Genomic DNA, 23,707 nt, shown 5'->3' on the forward strand with positions numbered 1-23,707 from the left:
GGAATCTGCTGGGTTTTTTTCATCTTTCATCACTGTCCTGGCCTATATCACCCTGGTTCCTTTGCTTTTTCATCTAGGTCTATTCTTGTTTAATGTCCTCTCGAATTGTTTCTTGGGTCTCCGACACCTCTGTGAGCCCCCAGGCCATGTCTGTGACAGAATGCTGAGGGCGACTGTGGAGTGTGAGCCGACCTGGGGATGAAGAGCCTCACATCAGGAAAAGCCAAGGGAAACAGGAAGGTGTGAGAAGGGACAGGATGTAGAAATAATATGTGTGTTTGGTACTGGACTGAGTACTTTCCATATGGACGTCTTTTAGTCCTCATAGAAACCCTAAAAATGAGATATTATTATCCTAACCTGTCCCTCTATGTGCCTGGCACCCTTACCTAGGCTGAACTGGATGGGAATGGAGAGAGGGCTTCAGGAAAGCAAGGCTGCCCTCTATTCCCCTGATAATATTAACACCTTACTTTTGATAACGCAAAAGTACTATTCTCACGACAATTTTGTGAGATTCATTGAAAAGGGAATTGTCATTATCCCCAGGAAAGAGGAAACTGGGGTTTGGAGAAGTTTAGTTGAGGCTGTCTCTGGTTTTCTACGTTGTCTTTAACGTCTGGAGCCAAAGCAACCAGTGATGAAAACAGAACCTCCCAGGAATAGCATCATATCCTGTTGTGCAACTTTCTGGAGCCTCTAGGTTAGGGTATCGCCTTATAGCTGCCGCAGGAGCCACAGTGGCAGTGGAGTTGGTGCCCAAGAAGGATGAGGAAGGTCAGGCTCCAGGGGCTGCTCTGCATGTTCTTCATCTCAGGTAAGGTGAGAAAGAGACGTGAGCAGGTGAGGCCTCTGCCTAGGACCTCAGGGCGTCCCACCATGAGAAAGGTTTCCCTTTGGTTTTGAAGCTCCAGGGGATATGGCTACCAGTGGCAGAGCCAGCCAATAGTTACGCCACGCTGGGTTTCTCTACTCAGACTTAGCAGAATCAGGGCAACACACAGGGCCTGAGAACAGAAATAAAAGGGGATGGGGAAACAGGCTGCCTGTGCATTTTGATGTTGTTAGAAATGTGAAAAACACTGGGTGGGATAAACGATAGAGTACATCGAAACTTGACATGATCTATAATACTTTTACTTGAGTTTGAAGCTTTTTGCCTTATATTCCATCATGGTGCTTTTGCTATTGACAGCTTATTAAACCCAAAGGACATAATTCACTCAACAAATATTTCCCAGGGTTCTCCTCTGGGCCAGGAAATATGCTACTGCTGAGGACACAGAGGTGAACAAAAGAGGCCTGCCACCCGCTTTCCTGGAGGGGATACTCCCAGCTCTCCCCTCTGCTGGGGTGGGAGGGTGCTTTGCTCAGGCTGCTCCATCTCCAGGCCCTTACTTCTCTCCTCTTATTGCACAGCTCACACCTTCACTAAAAATGGGAGCCTTTGGGGCTTTAGTTGCTCCTCTTCCTAATCCTTATGAACAAATTGGGAAAATAATCAGAGAAAGGGAAAATGTCAATAGTGAGTTAATAGTAAGGTTTGCCTCAGAAAGACAGGAAAGGCCACAGGGAGAGGGTGTTTTCTGGGGACCCACCACCTTCAGCTAGGTCACAGACGACCGCCCTCCAGAGCTTACACACAAAACTTACTTTGGGTCTTCTTGGAGCTGGGCTGATAATCCAGGTGGGCAGATGGAGTTTGGTTTTCACGTATGAGTACATTTCCTTGTGTCTTATTCATGTTTTTCCAAAGGAGAACTGGGAGGGGTGAAGGATGTGTACTTGCATGAGAGAAAACCAACGGTATACATTTTGTTGCATACTATGGGGGTCAGTTACGGGTTAACTAAAAGCTCCTTCTAGCTCCTGCATCCCAGGGAACATTGTCACTAGACACCTATTCACACTTGGGCTGGACTGCTCTAATTCCAGCCAGACAGCTACTGGGGGCCGTGGAGCTCAGAGGTTTAGGGCTGACGCTAGAGTCAGGCTACCTGGGTTTGAGTCCTGACTCTACCACTTTCCACCGTGGGACCCTGGGCAAGTCACTTAACCTCTGATTTATTAAATAACCTGTGATTTGATTTCCTTACTCTCAAACAGGAATCATAGCAGTATCAACCTTATAAATTATGAAGATTAAAGGATAAAGTGATGAAAGTTAAATGAGATAGTATATTAAGCACTTAACAATAAGTGATATTTGTTAATCTTTTCAATTAACATATTATAAGGAACTCCTTGCTTGCAATGGTGGAAAAAATGGTACACAGATAGCACATCAACATTAATTTCTTATTGTCTCCATTCACAACAGGTAGACAAATTTGTAGGGGATCTTAGTCTCCTGTAACTCCTACTGTTTAAGCCCATTTGGGCTGCAACAACAAAATACTACAGATTGGGTGGCTTATCAACAACAGAAATTTATTTCTTACAGCTCTGGAGGCTGGAAGTCCAGGCTCAGGGTGCCGGTATGGTGGGGTTCTGGTGAGATCCCTCTTCTAGTTTGCAGATTCCCGACTTCTTATGGTGTCCTCACTTGGTATCGGGTCAAAGGAGCTCTCTGGGCCTCTTTCATAGGGGAACTAACCCTGTTCATGACGGCAAAGGCCTCATGGCCTAAGCCTCACCCTCCTAACCGTCACACTGGGGATTCAGATTTCAACATATGAATCATGGGGAGACACAAACATTCAGGCCGTAACAACCACCTTGCCCAGGGAGTTGGCAAATAATTGATCTATAACGTTGATTTAAGAGATGAATGAGGGAATGAATGAGGGAACCAAACTTGGTTTAAGATGACCCTTAGCCTCTGCTCACCTGTCTCTTGGAGTGGCATTCCTGACTAGAGTTCATGGGAATCACCAGGAAGTGTGTTTTCAAGGTTTCCTTAGAAACTGGAGTCTGGTCCCAGAAGAATAGCCCTTTCAGCATGGTTCAAAATCGCCCTTTCAAAATCCTCAGGAGTCCTTGAGCTGGGCCTTCGCAAGGTCAGGCTGAGGAGGGCTGGTCCTGCTGGAGTTCTTGGCCCGTCCTGGGATGGGCGCGCAGGTAGTCTGTGCTGACTGCACAAGGGGCTCCATCAAAGAGGCAGCTGTTGGCGTTTTTCAGTGTGCACTCTTGGAGCTACCATGCAAGGATTACAGTGCGTGTTTGCAGTCAGAGTATTAATAGTAGTCGTCGTCGTAGTAGTTATAGGTAGTGATAGCCTGACCTATCATTTAATTCAGCATTACTGTCCAGCCCGATATTTGGTGTTCCATGGAGGAACGCCAAGCCATCTCAGGCCTGAATGGATAAACTGCTGTCCCTCAGGAAAGTTATAGAGCCCTGTTATGCCCAATTGAAGACATAGACCTGGATCTTCTTATTTCCACTCTACTCGACCCTCCTCTTAGCAAGGTTTCCTTCGACCAGACGAGAAGATCATGACCAATGCTAGGTAGTTAACCTGCTTCAACCTCCAAGTGTGTGATTGACACTATTGTCCCTGTAACCAAGGACTCTCAACCTTGGTACTATTGACATTTTGGGTGGGATGGCTGTTTGTCACGGGAGCTGTCCTGTGCGTGGTAGCATGTTTAGCAGTATCCCTGGTCTCTACCCATTAGATTCCAGTAGCACCCTGGGCTCCCAGTTATAACCACCAAAAATGTCTCTAGGCATTGCCCAATGTCCCCAGAGAGGCAAAGCTGCTCCCCGTGGAAGTTTCATATCCCACTGACTTATCCAACACCAGCAAGAAAAAGCGTTGCTTTTAATAGCTGCTGCAGCCCCAGAGAGGATTCTGATTGGCCCAGCCTCAGTCATATGGCCATTGCTAAACCAATCACAGTGGCCAGGGTGATGTCGTTCTTCAATGGACTGAGACTGTGTGGTGTGTCCATCCTTAGGAATGTGGGCAGTTCCATCAGTAAAGCCACACGGGGGGGATCTCCTGAGAAAGAGGTGCCCTGATACTCAAGGCAGGCACAGAGGAGTTCCAGAAAGTCAGATATCAATGTTCACTGTAGCCTCAACATGGCTGCCTCACTGCTTTTCCAATAGTCTCTTGAACTAACCTCTTTCCCCTAACTTAGATGAAGTTCCTATAGGCGTTCAGAGAGGTCACTCTCCGCTAGTACCATGTCTTCACATCCACTTTTCAGCTTGTATGTCTTTCTCTATAATTTTCCCCTCCCATCATGCCCATGTCACTCATGGTCTTAAACACGTCTCATGTTCTATCTCCAACCAGGCAATTTCTCCCTCTCAAAAACACTCATGTATAAAAGTTGATTTGCAAGAACCATAGGCAGTCTATCTCTTGTAGTTAAAACACCAAACCAAACCAAAACAAAACAAAAACAAACTACTCACAATGAAGACCTGGGGCCTGGTGCTGGTTGTATGGAAAGTTGCATCTTAGCTGGAGGACTTAAGAATCTTGTCTGAAAAATGGGTGGTTGAATAAGAAAAAGAGTGTTTCCTGTCTTCTTTTTCCAAGGAGAGGAAAGTTATTCCTCACAGAGCCTAACTCTGATTCCCTACTTACAGAACTCCAAGCTGCAGCTAAATCAGGCGAAGATAAGTTTATCCTACGAGAGGGGCAGACCTTTAATGTGAACTGTTACTTCTCCATCTGGCAGTACCTCAACAGCCGGAAAGCGTGGCAGAGGTTGACCGATGGAGGGGAACGCCTGACATTGGCATTACTAGACAAGGCTTCCGGGGGGTCTACTCAAGTCCAGGTGGGGAGGTACTTCTTAGAAGAAATCTCCGATGAAGGCATACTGCACGTCCGAATGACCAACCTTCGAGTGGAGGACTCGGGATTATATGAGTGTGTGATTGACCAGCATCCCAAAGCCAAAGCCCCCACCATCCCGTTTCATCATCCTGTGCGCCTGGTGGTGACCAAGGGTGAGTGACCTGGGCCTGGGAGGTAGAGGGTGGGGAGGGGCCAGCTGGGTGGGGGTAGGGGTAGTGTGGTAGCACCAGCAGAGCTGTGGCTCAGGACTTCTGGCAGCCTGTTTCTCTCTCAGAAGCTCCTTGCTTCTCATTTGAGAGGCATTTTGTCCAACAGTGAGAAGTGGTTTCTGTGTATGAGATTCTTAATTAGGGGTGCTGTTATAGGAAGTGGGGGACAGTGAAAGGTGAGTGGTAGATTTGGGATAATTTAGTCTAATTCTTCAGGTCTCCAGGTAGAAGGCATTCCCTTAGGAAGCTTCTGTGATCCACTGTCCCCCTCGCAAAGATGCATTTGATGACCCTCCTATGTGCTTACAAAGCCGTGCTTCTCAGACCTCACTGTGGGCACAAATCACCTGGGGATCTTATTTCAAATACAGACTCTATTGCAATAGGTATGGGGCCTAGATTGTGCATTTCTGATCTGCTCGTAGGTGATGCTGAAGCTGTGGTCCATCGGTAGGAAGGCTCCAGAGTTCACTTTGTGTTCCCTGTCATGCACAGCGATATCTCACTGGGTAGTAGTGGCCAGTTTTCTTAGCTGTCTCTCCTATTCATCTCTGAGCACTTTGAGGGAGGGGTGTGCCCTGCTCAGCTTTGCATCTCTAGCAACTAATGGTGCTTGGCACACAGCAGGCCCGAAGTAGATGTCGATCAGATGAATTAAGGAAGGCAGAAGGAAGAGAGACAGTTCAAGTTCCTAGCACCTGGAGAATTCTAAACCTAAGGAAGATAAGGTGATATGCGATCTATCAGTAAAAGATGACTTGTGAAGCCGTATGTCACAGGTACAGGTGAGTGAAAGGCAGAGTGAATGGTAGGGAATTATTCCTGAAGACGTTGGGGACATTATGGATTGGTGACAAATAGCAGGCAAGTGCGTTTCCAATAACATGAATAGAAAATTGCTTCCTCTTTCTCTTTCTTACTCTCACTTTCTCTCCCTCCTTTGCTTCTTCTTTTTTTTTTTTTGTTTCCTGTCTCTGACCCAGGCTGACGCCATACAATTTTTTAAATCTTAGCAAAAGAAAACCTTGTTTCATGAATGGTCATGTTCATTTCCCTCCTCAGCTTTATTTACCTTCCCATCCATCCATCCATCCATCCATCCATCCATCCATCCATCCATCCAATGTGTCTTCTTGCAGGTCCTTCGGATACCCCTCCCTCAGACAAAACTCCTTCCCAGAAAATGCCTCAGGTTCCCACTCTTCCTCCTGTCACCACCAAGACCCAGAACATTCTTCATACCAGCCCCAGAACTGTGACTCAATTCCTGCCCATGGTAACTGCCAGCCTCTCCTCACCTGGCCTCGGAGTCAACCCCACACAAAGGACAGATGTCATCAGGTATGGCTTCCAGGTCTCCGGAGCCCTGGTTTGGACACCAAGCCCTTTGATCCCCAGTCCACTTGCGGAGAGGATGTGGGAAGTGAAGGAGGGGGGCGGGGGAGCACGGGAGCAGACTTGAGTCACCTCAGTCTAGTGGAAATTCCCAGGGGAGGAAGGAGGTGGTGCCAGAGTGAGGAGGAGGCTGTTGGTGAGGCTGCCACTCTCCCCAGCTCACCTTGTGTGTGTTTCCTTGCCTGCCAGAGGAGTAAGGAGAGGGAAATGGCATCTTTGCTGAATTCCAACAGGCCTCAGCCAAGCCCTGGGCCTAATGGTGTAGTGGAAAACATTTTGAATGTGGGGCCCTGGATTCTAATGCCAGGCTGTTGATGGGCTGAGTGACTTTGAGTGAGTCAGGAACACTTTCTGGCTTCAGCGTCCTTGTCTATACAGTAGGGAAGCTAGGAAGCCAGAGGTGGAAGTGCTAAACTAGCCCAACGGTTCTCAGCAGCTGCTGCGTTAGAATTACCTGGAGTGTGTGCTTTTGCTTTGGCTTGTTGTTTGTACTGTTGTGTGGACCCTACTGCAGACCCACAAGTTAGGATTTTTGGAGGTGGGGCTGGACTGGTCTCAGGAGTTTTTATAAGATCTTCAGGGGATTTCTTAACGTGCAGGCAAAGCAAAGAACCACCAACTTTGCATGCACACCTCTCTTTACATTTTATCCTCACATGTTGATTTATCTTAGAATGTGTTTATCAGGAAATATTGAGTTAATAGAGAAAGAAATGTTCTTCCATAGTCTCACTCATCTAACATGTCTCTTTTTCTTCATATTCTCTTCTAGTCTTTACTCGTGTTGATACACATTTTAACATAATAGTAATTCTAATTATAAATATTTTTATTATTTTCTGTTAAAACTATTCTTTGATGTTGCTGCCTAGTCTTTGTAATGAGAATTTCAACAAATGCATACTTTTGTATCAATGGAGAAGCCATAACTTCTGTAATCGTTTGCCTGTTTTTAGACATTGATATTGTTTTCATTGTTTATAGTATTAACTCTGAAATGAACAGATGTCTTTGTCTTTTTTAAAATCATTTATTCAAATGAAATTCCCATTGAGAGAATCTGAACATGTATATCGCTCTGTGTACATATTGCCAAATGGTCTTCCCAAAATTGGAAACAATTTACAGTGTGGACCACAAGGCGTAAGTGAAGCCATGAGACTGCAGGCTTGCCCACAAGGATTTAGTGTTTCTAAAGTTTTCCTGCCAAAATCGATGTGAACTCGTACCTGCTTCAATTTCTCTGTTACTGTGGATCCTAAGCTCCTTGCAGGTAGAGGTGCCTTTTCTCCCTGATGTTGTTTCACTGGCACCAGCCTAAGTGCGTGGTACATAGTATGTGCTCATTAAATTTGGGGGGAGTAAATAAAATAAATGATCTAGTGAGAGTCAACATTTTTCTTTAGTCATTACTTTTATTTTCCAGTATGTGAATGAAAGAGCATAACCTATGCCCACATTCCTACTGGAGTCTGTACCTCTTTTATCTTTTATCTTTATCTGTTAATTAGTTACGAACGAACAGGTCTCTCAGTCAGAGTAGTCAGGAATGAGAAGCCACTGAGCTGTTTGAAAAGGATGTAATTTAATACAGGGAGTTGTTTGACCAGGTGATGTTAGAGCTGAGACTCCCAGACTGGGGATGGATGGTGAGGCCCCTCAGAGGAAGCCACTTGTCACCCTGTCTTAGGGTGGGTTCCCCAGAAGCGGGCTGTGGGAAAAGTGTAAATGTTTTAGGAAGCGCTCGCAGATAAAACCATTAGGGAAGAGGGGCCAGGAGAGAAGGAAGCCTTGTAAAAGTTGTCATAACCAAGCTGAGATCCACACGGGAAACTCGGGCTCAGTCCTGCAGAGGGTTGTGGGGATGCATGTGTCTGGCAGCCCACGTGCAGTCTCCGGAGGGGCTGTGTGCTGGTCGCTGAGAGTGGATGCACTCAGGAGCTCCGTGCATGAATATGTTAAACGGCTGGGAGGGGATAAGGAGGGACACTGGCAGGAGAGACTGAGAGAAGGTGGAGTTAGCTGAGCCCAGAGCTGGGATCTTCAGGCAGCAGGGCTCAAACCCTCTCACAGGTCTCACAGAGGAGGGCCAGAGAGGCGCTGGCTGGCAGGCCCTTTCTCTGCTCTCTCAACAGAGCCACCAATGGCTGAACTTGACCAGGCCACCTTGGATAGCTAGTTCCCAGTGACACAGGACAGTTTCGCAGGCTGGAGGTGGTTTTCAGTGCAAAAGGGCCGTTTCCTGTTTTTTATCGCCATTATGTTGTTTGCTCTTTGCTGGTTTGTACATTCGGTTTTAAGTTTTGTGTCGGCAAATGTGTCGATTTTTAAAATTAATACTTTGCTTTCTTCCTTTCTTGTGCTTGATTCTATTTCCTGGTGACTTTTCTATTATGTTAAAAATTTTATTTGAATCTTTCGTCCATCTTCGGAAAGGGGATTATTTTGCTATATGGCATAAATATACAAAAGATGACTTTTTCTTCACATTGCTCTCCAGATACCACAAGACTATTTACTAAGCAATTCTAGTCTACACACCGGGCTGCCGAGTGATTTCCTTAGATGTTCAATTCTTACATAACATTAGATCTGTCTCTGGACTTCAATTTGTTTCACTGCTACCTGTTTTCCTTTTAGTCCCCATGTCTTGTCGTGCAGGTTGGTTGTGCTATAATCCATTTCCGTATCTACTGAGTCTAGACACGTCAAGTATCCTCACTCATTTGAGTCCCTTTCTTAGGTTTTCTACCGACATTTACACAGGATATTTAGAATCATTTTTGCTAAAATCTATAGAAATTCATGGTGGGATTTTGACAAAGATTGGATTCTCCTCAGTTGATAGATGGCCAAAGAGGTGAGGTACTTCTCCCAGGAAGCAGGTCACGATGCTGAGAATAGAAAGTAGGTTTCCTGGCTCTGGAAACCGCCTCTCTTCTCTCCTCATCATAGTGGAGGAAGAGGAGCTTAATTAGCCTGGCCTTTCTCCCCACTGCCTCTTCTAGACCCTGTGTTCTCTACTAAATATATTTCTAGTCAGTAGTTGTAGGCTATTGGGCAAACTGAAAGCACAGGGCCGTCAGTATGGGGAAAGGTTCCAGAAGGATCTATGCAGCTATACTAAGGGGCGTGAAGGCCTTTTGCAGCGTAAAACCCAAGCATGAAGGAGCGCCATTGCCAGCAGCAGCAGTAAATCTTCTCTCTTTCACAGGATCTCTCTGAGCAGCATTGTCATCTTCGTGGTGTGTGGGATCCTGAGTAAGAGCCTGGTTTTCACTGTCCTGTTGGTTGTCACGCAGAGGTCATTTGGATCGAGGCCCGTGAACCCACAAGAATGACCTGTGACCTTCATCATGTCCACCTGACAGTTGTGCAGGAAGAAGAATGCGAAGGGAAAGGAGAGGGGTCGGGGGAGACAGTGACTGAGTCGGGTTTGTAACACAGATTGTCTCGAAGGTGCAGGATCCCACCTTCCTGGCCCCAGGAACTCCCCCCATTTCCCTAATAACCTTGGGTGTGTGCTTTGCCCCATCAGAAGAGACGATATAGCCCTAGCATGCCCTGGACCTCCATCCCACCAGTGGCTCAGGATTTGCATTAAATAAACACAATGCTTTTCACGGTCACTGTCTCGTGGGGACCGTGAGGTACAGAGGGCACAGCTGCTACATCTGCCTTGCTCCTTGCCCTGGACTATAGCATTTTGGCCTGACCTGGACACAGCTCCATGACAGAAGCATCCTGCTCTCCTGGACACTGGGGCCTCCCTTTTCTAGAATCAGACGCTTGGGTTTCTCCCTTCATCTGTGACCCTTTTCAACAATCCCAGAAAAGGGTGTTGAAACCATGGAAAGAAGAGAAGACATGACACCATGCTGTGAATTCCATAATTGAGAGAGAGAAACCCAGTTAACCAGAGAGCTGCATCCTGGGAAACTACTGGGAGGGTGAGATAGGATTCAAAGCTTAGGACTGATAGAGAATATCATTTGTCTATTGTGTATGTCATGACTGGGTCCTCAGAACAACCCTGTGAAAACAGAGAAGTGTGACTAGAATGAGGTCACATGAGTAGTAAGCCACCACTTACTGGCAGGAACAAAAACGAAAGAGTTCCTTTACTGAAGACTAAGCCTGTCAAAGCCACATGGACTAGAATAGCCAGGGGTTCTGCCTATAAAGAGGCCTCTGAGTGCCTCTTTTCCTTGTATCGCACAAGGGGCAGGGATGGTGGGGTGACAAGGTCTCACCATGAGGCTTCCGGAAGCTCCCTCTTATGTGTGCTCCTAGTTCCCCACTGTCTTCCTCTTTCTCCCTTGATCTGCCCCTACAACTCCCCTTCAGCTCCCATGATTACCCATGGAATAGGTGTCCAGACACACCTGTGTCTTGCAAACTCCAGCAGATTTAAACCAAAACTTTCCAGTGTCCCACCTCTTTTGGCTCTAAAGGGGAAGGGACCCACTGGTGGGGGAAAGATGGTGGGTCCTTCTTTTACAATTCAGCAATAGCCAATGCCAATTTCATCTTAAACTCCCCAAGAGCAAACACGCATTATCATACATAATCCATCTCATGTTAGGAAAACATGTTCCTACAATCAGCATGACCTTCCCCCGCTTCTGTGAATAAAGGTACCTGAGTGCTAAGGTCCAGTCCCCCTCCCCTCCTGTCCTGATCCCACTGCCATCACACAAGGACTTCCTCATCAACCTGAGAACATCTGCTCTGAACATCAGCTCAGGAGATGGCACTGACCTTAGAGAGATTATCTCTGATCCCCTAATTCTGAGTCTATTAGCAGATGTGTGAAGGGAGCTCATGTCTTCTAATAAACACTTGTTCCAGAAACTATTCATCTCAGTGCATCTATTTTCCTGCCTAAGAGAACCGAGCGGCTCAGAGGCAGTAACCACATAGTGTGCAGTGTTGGCTTTCTGAGGTTGCCTGTGGCCCCCAAAGTTTTGCAGTTCCTATGTCATCCCTGTTTGGGAAGTTGACAGAAAAGGCCAGGGGGAGGGAGGTCCCATTGCTAAATGCTATCCAGGAGAGGCAGACTGCTTCAGGGCAGTGTTTCTCAAACTGTAGTCCTTAGACCAGCCGCATTGGGGTCTCCTGGAGTATTTGTTTAAAATGCAGCTTCCGGGAGCCTCGCCAGACCTATTGGATCATAGCGTGTGGTTCTCTCTTAATGGTTCTCAAGCTTATTTGGGGGATAAAGTTCCGAGAAGTCATCGTGCTCCTTAGCAAACCCCAGGACACATTCATTGTAGAGGTAACACCTGCATGAGTTACTGTGCTTGCGTGCTGAACTTAGTTATAGACAAAGCCGTATTTAAGTCCAATGCATTAAACTTGCCTGAGAAACTATATGCACTACATTGGAAGACAAGTGGTTGTGTTGGGTGCTCTCCTGGTTGTACCTATAGGCCCACTTTCCATCTTTTCCCTTCCTGCTCTCTGCCTGGGAACCTGTCCGAGGTGGGCTAAATCAATAGGCTCCCCTGCCTGCCAGCTTCTGGCTGTGTTTAGCTGGTGGGCCACATGAAAGCAGAGCAAAGGATGGGAAGAGAATGAGGACAGGGATTTTCTCTTTTGGGCTCCCTCTCTGCGGAGTGGCTGCATTCTTCTACTGGAGGTCTCTTCAAGCTCCTCACCAACAGCTACTATCTCCAAATTCAGGCAATTACTCCCTGCCCTCTCCCCTCTAGGCCTAGGGCTGGTAATGACTCACCACTGTCACTGGCTTCAGGGTACCCCAGGCATCCCTTACTGGTTTCCCCCAATTCCCCCAATTCCCCCAATTTCCACACTTTTATCAAACACTTCTCAATTACCCAGTTTCAGGGATTCACCTGTTGATCGCAGGGACCTTGACTAATACCATAGTGTTATGTGGTTAATTACAAGGCCTTGGGATCAAACAGCAGCTGGGTTTGAATCCCAGCTCTGCAACTTCCTCAAAGTGCTATGTCTGACCTCGACTGACTCGGTTAGTCTCTCTCTCCGTCATCCTGGAGATACTCCTCATTTCCTCGTGGCGCATAATAACCAATACCAGTCAGGATTCTCGATACCAACAACTGAATCTAATTTTGGCTACCTTAAACAGCAAAGGAATTTAGAAGGGTATCAGTAGCTCACAGAGTTGATGAGAAGGCTGGAGGACCAGCTTTAGAAACTAGCAGAAACTAAAGGAGAGTGGACAGCAGAGGCTGCAGCGGAGGTTGCAATATGACAGTCAAGTGATGAACTTGGCGTTGATGCCAATGCCCCTGTATGCTTGAAGCCAACAAATACTTGCCACCAGACTATTCCTGGACTCTTGGTGAAATTGCTTCTGTGCAGTCATTTCCAGCTGGCCCTGCCTCTGGCCTCATTGCCTTCGGATCCAGAAGCCTGGGCAGAATCACGCATTTGGCCAAGCTTAGGTCAAGTTACACACCTGTACCATAGGTGCCAGGGAAAAGGGCAGGAAGAATAGCTGCCTCCATACTTAACAGAACCACACATTGGGGCATATCCCCCAAATGGAAAAGGCATTGGTTGCTTGAAACCCAAAAGATGACAAATATTTATTATACAACCTCTCAAAGCTGATAGGATTAATTGAGATAACCTGATATGGGGTAGATGTTGAAGAAAACTTGCCTTTGTTGGTTGATGTGATCTTTTGTGTATTAGCTTTTATCTGTTCCTGTATATGAGGCGATCTCTGTGCTGTGATCAGGGGTTGAGTAAATTCCCCCTTTGGTCTCATTCTCCTGAGCAGGGGAGACGTGAGATGAGGTTTGTTGTTCTGTCCGTGTTGTGAGGTGATGGTTAGCTTAGGGTTAGTTTGATCAGGGGTTGAGAGAATTCCCTCTTTGTTCTGTCTGTTTCGCCCACATCAGCAGATGAAGTGAAGAAGTAGCTACGTTATATCAGGACGATGTGACAGGCACGGTGCCAGGCTTTGGAAGACCTTGGGCTAATGGTCCCAAGCAAGAACAGCAGATATTGCTTATCTGGATGAATTGGCCCTTTGGCTGGATGGGCAACATTCATAACAGTAACTGCCGGACCCTCCCGGAACTGGCCATTCCCGGAGGGGGAGTCAGGAACATAAAACTTGGCTCTGGGATGCAATCTAAAGAGATAGATAAGACAGACCACAGGTGGATTGATTGACTGATGGCTATTTCAAGACATTGCTATTCAGAAGATTTGCTGTTTCAGGACTGCTTTTCAGGATTGGATTGTTTCAGAGTAAGAGATCGGAACTTGCCTCAATAGATTGGTGAATTGTCATCATTCTAGCATCTTTGGGAACTTGTATGCCGCTTGCAGCTTATAACATCAGAAGACTTCCTGACTTCTAACAACAATAACAGCAACGACAATAACAGCAGCGACAGTCTTCAGATTGTTAACACCTTGAAAAGTTACATACAGCTTGCAGCTTATAGCATCGGAAGACGCCTTGAATTCTAACAACAACAATGCCAGCAGCAGCAGCATTCTTGGGAACTAGCAAGCAGCGGTGTGGGAGACGCCTGAGTGTCTCTCAGCTACAGACCTGGCAAGGTTTTGATTTATGACTTTTCCAGTGCTGTTCTCCCCCACTTTGATGAGCTTTTGACATTTTCTGTAATAGTTACTATCCTATAGAGCTTATTACTGCTGTTGGATACTCCTTAATTATGTTATTTGTGTATTTAGCCAAGTGATTTTTGATCAACAGCAAACATATGTTGGGATCTCGTAAACTTATAAGTGTGTGTACTCCTTTGATGTGACATTGGTATCAATGTATATAGTTTAGTCTTAACCACCTTTAATTTCCATCATGAGCACATTCTATTAATTGCCTTTGTCTTTTGCTATTGCATATTGCTAAATAAATTGATTAGATATTGTTAAATAAATTAATTAGCCCCATTCCAGTGTATGTTCCGCCTCCTTCTTTTCCCTGCTCTCATTATACCTGACGAAAGCACTTGGCACACAGTAGGCCTCCGATCCATGCTACTCCCAGTACCATTATAACTGTGGTCTCCACGGCTAAGCCTAGACTGGGGCTCAGGGAAGCACACACCTCATACACAGGCCGAGTACCCGAGGAACGCCTTGGGGCCCATCCGACCTCCTACAGAGCTTTTACAGGCAAGGTCTACTTGGACCACTTGTCTCAGAATCACCTGGGCTGCTTGTTAAAATGCAGATTCCTGGGCCCTCCCCACACTTACCAAATCAGAGTCTCTGGAGGTGGAGCCCAGGCATGTGTATGTTTGCCAAGCTTCCAGAGTGATTCAGCCACGTGCCCAGACTTGAGAATCACTGTGTGGAATAAGATTAAAGAAGGCACATCATCAGGAAGGTTTGAACCGGGCCTTGAAGGGCAAAACAAATGTGGATTTATACATAGTTCTTTCCGCACAGGGAGAGTGGCAGGAGGGCTTGCGGGAATGTAGTGCCCAGTGTCCAGTAATGAGAATGTCTCTGAAGTGAGTGGAGCAGAGGTGGGACACCAGGTGGGTGGGTCTAGATTTGCTATGGTAGAGAATGGGGTGCTATCGAATGTTGCCCAACAGGGATATGCCAGTGAAAGCAGGAAGGAAGCTGTCACAAGAGCAGCGATCTCTCTTTTCTCTTTCTTCTGCATTTTCCTGAGCTGTTCGCTCTCACTGCGTTTCCCGCAGGGTTTCTCAATCACAAAGTAACAGCTAAGCCTGTCAGGGAAGATGAAAAACACCCATGTGGGCCAATATCCTCCAGCAACTGCTAGAGCCCTTGGGACAGCCAGCACACAGTGGGGCCAGGAAGCGGACCGAATGGAGAGGACAGGGCTCTGGGGGCGGCCATGGCTGCTGCTGCTGCTGCTGCTGCTGCTCTGGGTCTCAGGTAAGGAGAGGCAGGGAGAGGGATGTAGAGGGCCGAGGAGAGGTACTTACTAAAAGGGGTTTTCTCTCACTTCTTTAGGAGGGAGGGACTGGAATGGGATCCGGGTACGTATTAGAGGCGGGAACAGGGAAAGAAAGGCCATAAATGTATACTGTGCTGGTTGACCTTCACCTAGCGGGAATGGGTGATGAAACAGAAGCTGGAAGTTGAGAAAATTATGTGAAATCAACCAAACAATCTCTTGTGCTGATACCCTGGGAGATGTGAAGCGGTATAAGGCACCGTCTCCCCTTAAAGGAATGTTTAGGCACAGAGGTGGAGGAACATTCGCAGAGGAAAAGGCAAATAATGACAAAAGGGCCAAGTGACAAAATGCCGATAGATATACCATGGAAGCCACCCCACCAAGGCACAGAGAGGGAGTATAGAAAAGAGGGTAAGGGTGCTGGAACCAGACAGAGCTGGGTTGAGATCCCATTTCTTTCACTTTCTACATATGTGTCCCCTAACCTCTCTGAGCCTCAGTTTCCTCATTTGTAAATAGTACCCACTCAGAAGTACTCATTTGTAAAATGTACCTGTATCGGAGGGTTGTCCTAAGCGATAAACAGCAGGCTGATGTAAAACACTTGGCTCAGTATTTAGGGCTTAGGAAGTGCGTAATAAACGTTATGATGGATGGCGTTGATGCTGCTGCTGATGTAACCAGGTGTAGGGTGATCAACGAAATTGAACGTTGAGGGGAGAAAGAGATTAGTCTTATCTGTAACTGTTCAGTAGATTCCCTCTGGGACCCAATGGGATGGACATGGGTGGCGAGGAGTGGGAAAAAGCAGTCAGCTTGGTGACACCAGGAGCTAGTATAAAGTACTGTATACTTGAAAGCAAGGGACATGTCTGGGGAGCCCCAAGTGGAATAGCACATGGGTGGTAAAACTGGTTACGTTTTCTTTCACTTTTTTTTTTACCTTTTTATTATGAAAATTTTCTGATCTACAAAATATTGATAGAACATCTACCATAAACTCCTCACCTAGATTCAAACATTGAACCATGATTGCTATTTTGCCGTATCTGCTCCACATAGGTGTATATTGCTGAACCATTTCACAACAATTTGCAGAAATCCTAAATTAGTCCTAAATGCTCGATGGAGCTGCTAGGACTCTCACCTGTGCCCTTGTGGTGCGGTCTGTGGGTGTGGGGATGCTGAGAGAAACATTTGCTCAATGAAGCACTTTGACTTCTTATTCTAGGATTCGAAGCGGTGGATGAAGAGGAGAAGCAAATATGCCTACAAGAAGGAAGGAACCTGACCATATCCTGTGTTTACAACATCATGCTCTATGAGTCCAGCCTCAAGGCCTGGCAGCGGGTGGGGAGCCAGGGTTCCCCAGAGACACTGGTACGCACCAACACTAGAAACCCGGACCAAAACGTGGCCCAGGTTGGGAGGTACCTCCTGGAGGATGATCCCACCATCGCAGTCATCACGGTCACGATGACAGAGCTCCAGAGGCAGGACCTGGGGCTGTACCAGTGTGTGATTGACCTCTCGTCACAGGGCGCCGTCGTGCTGTTTCCTAGGATTCGGCTGGTACAGTGTGGAGGTGAGTAGCAGTGAGAGCCCGGACAGGAAACGGGCTGTGGAGGCTGAGCTCCTCAGCCACAGGCCCCCAGCCCCGTCTGCTGTGAGGGCTGCTTTGCACAGAGAGCGTAGGGTCATGGGAAAAGCTCTCCCCCTGCAATCGGAGCCCCTGGGTCTTCCGCTCTCTCGCTTTGAGACTTTGAGAAAGTCACAGCTGCTCTCTGGGCCTCAGTTTTCTCACCTGTTAAGGCAAGAAAGTTGGACTAGGTAATCTCAAAACTCTTCTTAGTCTGTGGCAGAGAACCTGCTAGAGGACCCGGATAACAGGGCATCGACCAGGCCCCAGCATTGCTGCTGTCTCCATTGTCCAAAGGAAGACGTTCAAAGTGTTTATGTTACTCACCGTGTCTTTCAGCTGATACAAGGTGCAGAGACCCCCCTGATTGGATTGTCCTTGGTGAATCCTGGAAGTAGGCCCAGTAAAAACTGTCCACTTTCTCCAGGATCTAAAAAGAAGCAGATGAGGAATAGATATTAGACAGCAAAATGAAGGGCCTTTCACTGTCCTTGAGCTGCTTCTCGTTGGTGGGAATTCTTCCCCTCCTTCCATAGAAAGCCTGTCAACCCACATGGGGAGACAGAGCTAGGAGGGTGGAGCCCAATACCTCTGCTTCAAGCTTCTCAATAAACGTCTTGAGCTAGTGAGTTGGACAGGCCTCCACCACGTAGGACACTGCTCGTCCACCTCCAGCTAACCCGAATATGTGAATATCAGGCCAGGGCTGGGCTGAGGTTGAACTTCACAATAGTGCCTGGAAATAAAGAGTTGACCAAACAAAATGACAGTGTTGTAGGCAGGACTGGAGGAAAGCTACGGAGCCCACGTATTAGAAAAAAATCCCCCAGTTCTTGTGGAACATTCAGTGACACCCAGTAATTAACAGACTGATTACAAGTGATTTATGCAGTCAGTTAATCAGTTTCATTGCCCTCTACTCAGGAACATTTTATTAATTTAGTCTTAGTACCTATACACGTGGATGTACTAAAACTGTTGCTCTTTACAAAGGTAAGTGGGGCTGTGGCGGGTTAATGGGAGGTGCACTGGCCTGGATTTTCATTCCCTCTCTACCTTGAACTTACTCAGTTACCTTGAGCAGGTCTGTCACCCTCTTCTCGGCTTTCTCCATTGTGACATTCCATGGCTCCATTTCTCTGGGTTTCTCTGTATTTAAGTTCAGAGAAACAACGGCCTTATATTTTACTCTTGGCAAAGTCTGTCCACTCCAGTAGACAGCTTAGGTCCCCCAGGTCCGAATCCATCATTCAATAGCAGCCTGGTTCTTTAACGCCAAGTCTTAATAAAGACGACAAGAGAAATAATTGAGAATGACTGAGCCCATAGGGGTGAATGAGAATGATATCAACTTTAACACAGGACAAGTGTAAACATAATTATTTTCATCAAACCACAAATAATAGGCAGTGGAGTTTTGACAGAAGCTTGATGTTCCTTCTCTCCATTAATTGGAGAAAACTTAGGTCAGTGTGTCTTAGGAAACTGAGTCTAATGCAGATTAACCCACCCAAAGGATTTATTGGTCTCCCAGAGGAAACAATTATAATCCTCTGAAAAGGACACCTGCAATAAACACCGAGGTTCCACAGATAGGAAACGGCACCCAAGGACTGTTTTTCAATTAGGTTAAAACAAATGAATGGATATTTCTTTCTGGAGTGGTGTTGGGCCTGCCCAGAGATAAACAGACTTTCCCTCAATAGATTGTGGGGAATCCTTCTTTAGTTTTTCTTTACTTTTCCAAGTGGGGGAGGGCATGGCAGCAGATAACCACAGAAAGAAACATACATAATGCGGTGATATTCAGAGGTGATGGGTATTTTCCACCAACCATACTATAGGAAGAAAGGCTTGAAATGGGAATTTAAAAGAGAGAAGGTAGGCCACGTTGTCCCTGCCTAATGGACAAGCTCACTGATGGGTCAGAAACAAAAGCAGGACTTGTTGAGAGAGGGCTACTCGAGCTCCTGAGTAGAGCTGTGGCTCAGGACTTCTGGCAGCCTGTTTCTCTCTCAGAAGCACCTTGCTTCTCATTTGAGAGGCATTTCGTCCAACAGTGAAAAGTGGTATCTGTGTATGAGATTCTTAATTTGGGGTGCTGTTATAGGAAGTGGGGGACAGTGAAAGGTGAGTGGTAGATTTGGGATAATTTAGTCTAATTCTTCAGGTCTCCAGGTAGAAGGCATTCCCTTAGGAAGCTTCTGTGATCCACTGTCCCCCTCGCAAAGATGCATTTGATGACCCTCCTATGTGCTTACAAAGCCGTGCTTCTCAGACCTCACTGTGGGCACAAATCACCTGGGGATCTTATTTCAAATACAGACTCTATTGCAATAGGTATGGGGCCTAGATTGTGCATTTCTGATCTGCTCGTAGGTGATGCTGAAGCTGTGGTCCATCGGTAGGAAGGCTCCAGAGTTCACTTTGTGTTCCCTCTCATGCACAGCGATATCTCAGTGGGTAGTAGTGGCCAGTTTTCTTAGCTGTCTCTCCTATTCATCTCTGAGCACTTTGAGGGAGGGGTGTGCCCTGCTCAGCTTTGCATCTCTAGCAACTAATGGTGCTTGGCACACAGCAGGCCCGAAGTAGATGTCGATCAGATGAATTAAGGAAGGCAGAAGGAAGAGAGACAGTTCAAGTTCCTAGCACCTGGGGAATTCTAAACCTAAGGAAGATAAGGTGATATGCGATCTATCAGTAAAAGATGACTTGTGAAGCCGTATGTCACAGGTACAGGTGTGTGAAAGGCAGAGTGAATGGTAGGGAATTATTCCTGAAGAAGTTGGGGACATTATGGATTGGTGACAAATAGCAGGCAAGTGCGTTTCCAATAACATGAATAGAAAATTGCTGCCTCTTTCTCTTTCTTACTCTCACCTCCTCTTCCTCCTTTCCTTCTCCTTTTTTTGTTTCTTTTCCCTGACCCAGGCTGACGCCATACAATTTTTTAAATTTTAGCAAAAGAAAACCTTGTTTCATGAATGGTCATGTTCATTTCCCTCCTCAGCTTTATTTACCTTCCCATCCATCAATTCATCCATACATCTATCCATCCATCCATCCATCCATCCATCCATCCATCCAACGTGTCTTCTTGCAGGTCCTTCGGATACCCCTCCCTCAGACAAAACTCCTTCCCAGAACACGACTCATGTTCCCACCCTTCCTCGTGTCACCACCAAGACCCAGAGCATTCTTCATACCAGCAGAACTGTGACTCAATTCCTGCCCATGGTAACTGCCAGCCTCTCCTCTCCTGGCCTCGGAGTCAACCCCACACAAAGGACAGATGTCATCAGGTATGGCTTCCAGGTCTCCAGAGCCCTGGTTTGGACACCAAGCCCTTTGATCCCCAGTCCACGTGCGGAGAGGATGTGGGGAGTGAAAGAGGGGGGTGGGGGAGCATGGGAGCAGACTTGAGTCACCTCAGTCCAGTGGAAATTCCCAGGGGAGGAAGGAGGTGGTGCCAGAGTGAGGAGGAGGCTGTTGGTGAGGCTGCCACTCTCCCCAGCTCACCTTGTGTGTGTTTCCTTGCCTGCCAGAGGAGTAAGGAGAGGGAAATGGCATCTTTGCTGAATTCCAACGGGCCTCAGCCAAGCCCGGGGCCTAATGGTGTAGTGGAAAAACATTTTGAGTGTGGGGCCCTGGATTCTAATGCCAGGCTGTTGATGGGCTGAGTGACTTTGAGTGAGTCACGAACACTTTCTGGCTTCAGCGTCCTTGTCTATACAGTAGGGAAGCTAAACTAGCCCAATGGTTCTCAGCAGCTGCTGCGTTAGGGTTACCTGGAGTGTGTGCTTTTGCTTTGGCTTGTTGTTTGTACTGTTGTGTGGACCCTACTGCAGACCCACAAGTTAGGATTTTTGGAGGTGGGGCTGGACTGGTCTCAGGAGTTTTTATAAGATTTTTCAGGAGATTTCGTAACATGCAGGCAAAGCGAAGAACCACCAACTTTGCATGCACACCTCTCTTTACAGTTTATCCTCACATGTTGATTTATCTTAGAATGTGTTTATCAGGAAATATTGAGTTAACAGAGAAAGAAATGTTCTTCCATAGTCTCACTCATCTAACATGTCTCTTTTTCTTCATATTCTCTTCTAGTCTTTACTCATCTTCATACATATTCTAACATAATAGTAATTCTAATTATAAATATTTTTATTGTTTTCTGTTAAAACTATTCTTTGATGTTGCTGCCTAGTCTTTGTAATGAGAATTTCAACAAAGGCATGCTTTTGTATCAATGGAGAAGCCATAACTTCTATAATCATTTGCCTGTTTTTAGACATTGATATTGTTTTCATTGTTTATAGTATTAACTCTGAGATGAACATATTCTTGTAGACGTCTTTGTCTTTTTTAAAATCATTTATTCAAATGAAATTCCCATTGAGAGAATCTGAACATGTATATCGCTCTGTGTACATATTGCCAAATGGTCTTCCCAAAATTGGAAACAATTTACAGTGTGGACCACAAGGCGTAAGTGAAGCAGTGAGACTGCAGGCTTGCCCACAAGGATTTAGTGTTTCCAAAGTTTTCCTGCCAAAATCGATGTGAACTCGTACCTGCTTCAATTTCTCTGTTACTGTGGATCCTAAGCTCCTTGCAGGTAGAGGTGCCTTTTCTCCTTGATGTTGTTTCACTGGCACCAGCCTAAGTGCCTGGTACATAGTAGGTGCTCATTAAATTTGGGGGGAGTAAATAAAATAAATGATCCAGTGAGAGTCCACATTTTTCTTTAGTCATTACTTATCCAGGTACCACAAGACTATTTACTAAGCAATTCTTGTCTACACACCGGGCTGCCGAGTGATTTCCTTAGATGGTAAATTCTTACATAACATTAGATCTGTCTCTGGACTTCAATTTGTTTCACTGCTACCTGTTTTCCTTTTTGTCCCCGTGTCTTGTCATGCAGGTTGGTTGTGCTATAATCCATTTGCGTATCTACTGAGTCTAGACACGTCAAGTATCCTCACTCATTTGAGTCCCTTTCTTAGGTTTTCTACCGACATTTACACAGAATGTTTACAATTATTTTTGCTAAAATCTATAGAAATTCATGGTGGGATTTTGACAAAGATTGGATTCTCCTCAGTTGATAGATGGCCAAAGAGGTGAGGTACTTCTCCCAGGAAGCAGGTCACGATGCTGAGAATAGAAAGTAGGTTTCCTGGCTCTGGAAACCGCCTCTCTTCTCTCCTCATCATAGTGGAGGAAGAGGAGCTTAATTAGCCTGGCCTTTCTCCCCACTGCCTCTTCTGGACCCTGTGTTCTCTACTAAATATATTTCTAATCAGTAGTTGTAGGCTGTTGGGCAAACTGAAAGCACAGGGCCGCCAGTATGGGGAAAGGTTCCAGAAGGATCTATGCAGATACACTAAGGGGCGTGAAGGCCTTTTGCAGCGTAAAACCCAAGCATGAAGGAGCGCCATTGCCAGCAGCAGCAGTAAATCTTCTCTCTTTCACAGGATCTCTCTGAGCAGCATTGTCATCTTCGTGGTGTGTGGGATCCTGAGTAAGAGCCTGGTTTTCACTGTCCTGTTGGTTGTCACGCAGAGGTCATTTGGATCGAGGCCCGTGAACCCACAAGAATGACCTGTGACCTTCATCATGTCCATCTGACAGTTGTGCAGGAAGAAGAATGTGAAGGGAAAGGAGAGGGGTCGGGGGAGACAATGACTGAGTCGGGTTTGTAACACAGATTGTCTCGAAGGTGCAGGATCCCACCTTCCTGGCCCCAGGAACTCCCCCCATTTCCCTAATAACCTTGGGTGTGTGCTTTGCCCCATCAGAAGAGACGATATAGCCCTAGCATGCCCTGGACCTCCATCCCACCAGTGGCTCAGGATTTGCATTAAATAAACACAATGCTTTTCACGGTCACTGTCTCGTGGGGACCGTGAGGTACAGAGGGCACAGCTGCTACATCTGCCTTGCTCCTTGCCCTGGACTATAGCATTTTGGCCTGACCTGGACACAGCTCCATGACAGAAGCATCCTGCTCTCCTGGACACTGGGGCCTCCCTTTTCTAGAATCAGACGCTTGGGTTTCTCCCTTCATCTGTGACCCTTTCCAACAATCCCAGAAAAGGGTGTTGAAACCATGGAAAGAGGAGAAGACATGACACCATGTTGTGAATTCCATAATTGAGAAAGAGAAACCCAGTTAACCAGAGAGCTGCATCCTGGGAAACTACTGGGAAGGTGAGATAGGATTCAAAGGTTAGGACTGATAGAGAATATCATTTGTCTATTGTGTATGTCATCACTGGGTCCTCAGAACAACCCTGTGAAAACAGAGAAGTGTGACTAGAATGAGGCCACATGAGTAGTAAGCCACCACTTACGGGGAGGAACAAAAACAAAAGAGTTCCTTTACTGAAGACTAAGCCTGTCAAAGCCACATGGACTAGAATAGCCAGGGGTTCTGCCTATAAAGAGGCCTCTGAGTGCCTCTTTTCCTTGTATCGCACAAGGGGCAGGGATGGTGGGGTGACAAGGTCTCACCATGAGGCTTCCGGAAGCTCCCTCTTATGTGTACTCCTAGTTCCCCACTGTCTTCCTCTTTCTCCCTTGATCTGCCCCTACAACTCCCCTTCAGCTCCCATGATTACCCATGGAATAGGTGTCCAGACACACCTGTGTCTTGCAAACTCCAGCAGATTTAAACCAAGACTTTCCAGTTTCCCACCTCTTTTGGCTCTAAAGGGGAAGGGACCCACTGGTGGGGGAAAGATGATGGGTCCTTCTATTACAATTCAGCAATGGCCAAGGCCAATTTC

General features: G+C 46.5%; 2 protein-coding genes across 3 annotated transcripts; both read left to right on the forward strand.

Moving 5' to 3' along the window:
• The first annotated feature begins 677 nt into the window (after nt 1–677).
• Nucleotides 678–14,289, forward strand: LOC148758825 (triggering receptor expressed on myeloid cells 1-like). The gene is made up of 4 exons (XM_088795737.1): nt 678–817; nt 4,546–4,911; nt 6,108–6,309; nt 9,578–14,289. Exons 1-4 carry the CDS (start codon nt 769–771, stop codon nt 9,702–9,704), a joined length of 744 nt encoding a protein of 247 aa, XP_088651863.1. The 5' UTR covers nt 678–768; the 3' UTR covers nt 9,705–14,289.
• A 521-nt stretch (nt 14,290–14,810) lies between these two features.
• LOC148758826 (triggering receptor expressed on myeloid cells 1-like) lies at nt 14,811–22,808 on the forward strand. 2 transcript variants are annotated; one of them, XM_088795739.1, is made up of 5 exons: nt 14,811–15,249; nt 16,506–16,654; nt 16,814–16,859; nt 20,017–20,215; nt 22,394–22,808. In XM_088795739.1, exons 1-5 carry the CDS (start codon nt 15,090–15,092, stop codon nt 22,518–22,520), a joined length of 681 nt encoding a protein of 226 aa, XP_088651865.1. In that variant the 5' UTR covers nt 14,811–15,089; the 3' UTR covers nt 22,521–22,808. The 2 variants fall into 2 exon arrangements, with proteins under 2 accessions (XP_088651865.1, XP_088651864.1); XM_088795738.1 differs by having other exon boundaries at nt 14,858–15,249; nt 16,506–16,859.
• Nucleotides 22,809–23,707: the final 899 nt, after the last annotated feature.

The sequence above is a fragment of the Rhinolophus sinicus genome, chromosome 2 (assembly GCF_057876585.1).
Source record: "Rhinolophus sinicus isolate RSI-liver-muscle chromosome 2, RSI-T2T, whole genome shotgun sequence".
Taxonomy (NCBI): domain Eukaryota; kingdom Metazoa; phylum Chordata; class Mammalia; order Chiroptera; family Rhinolophidae; genus Rhinolophus; species Rhinolophus sinicus.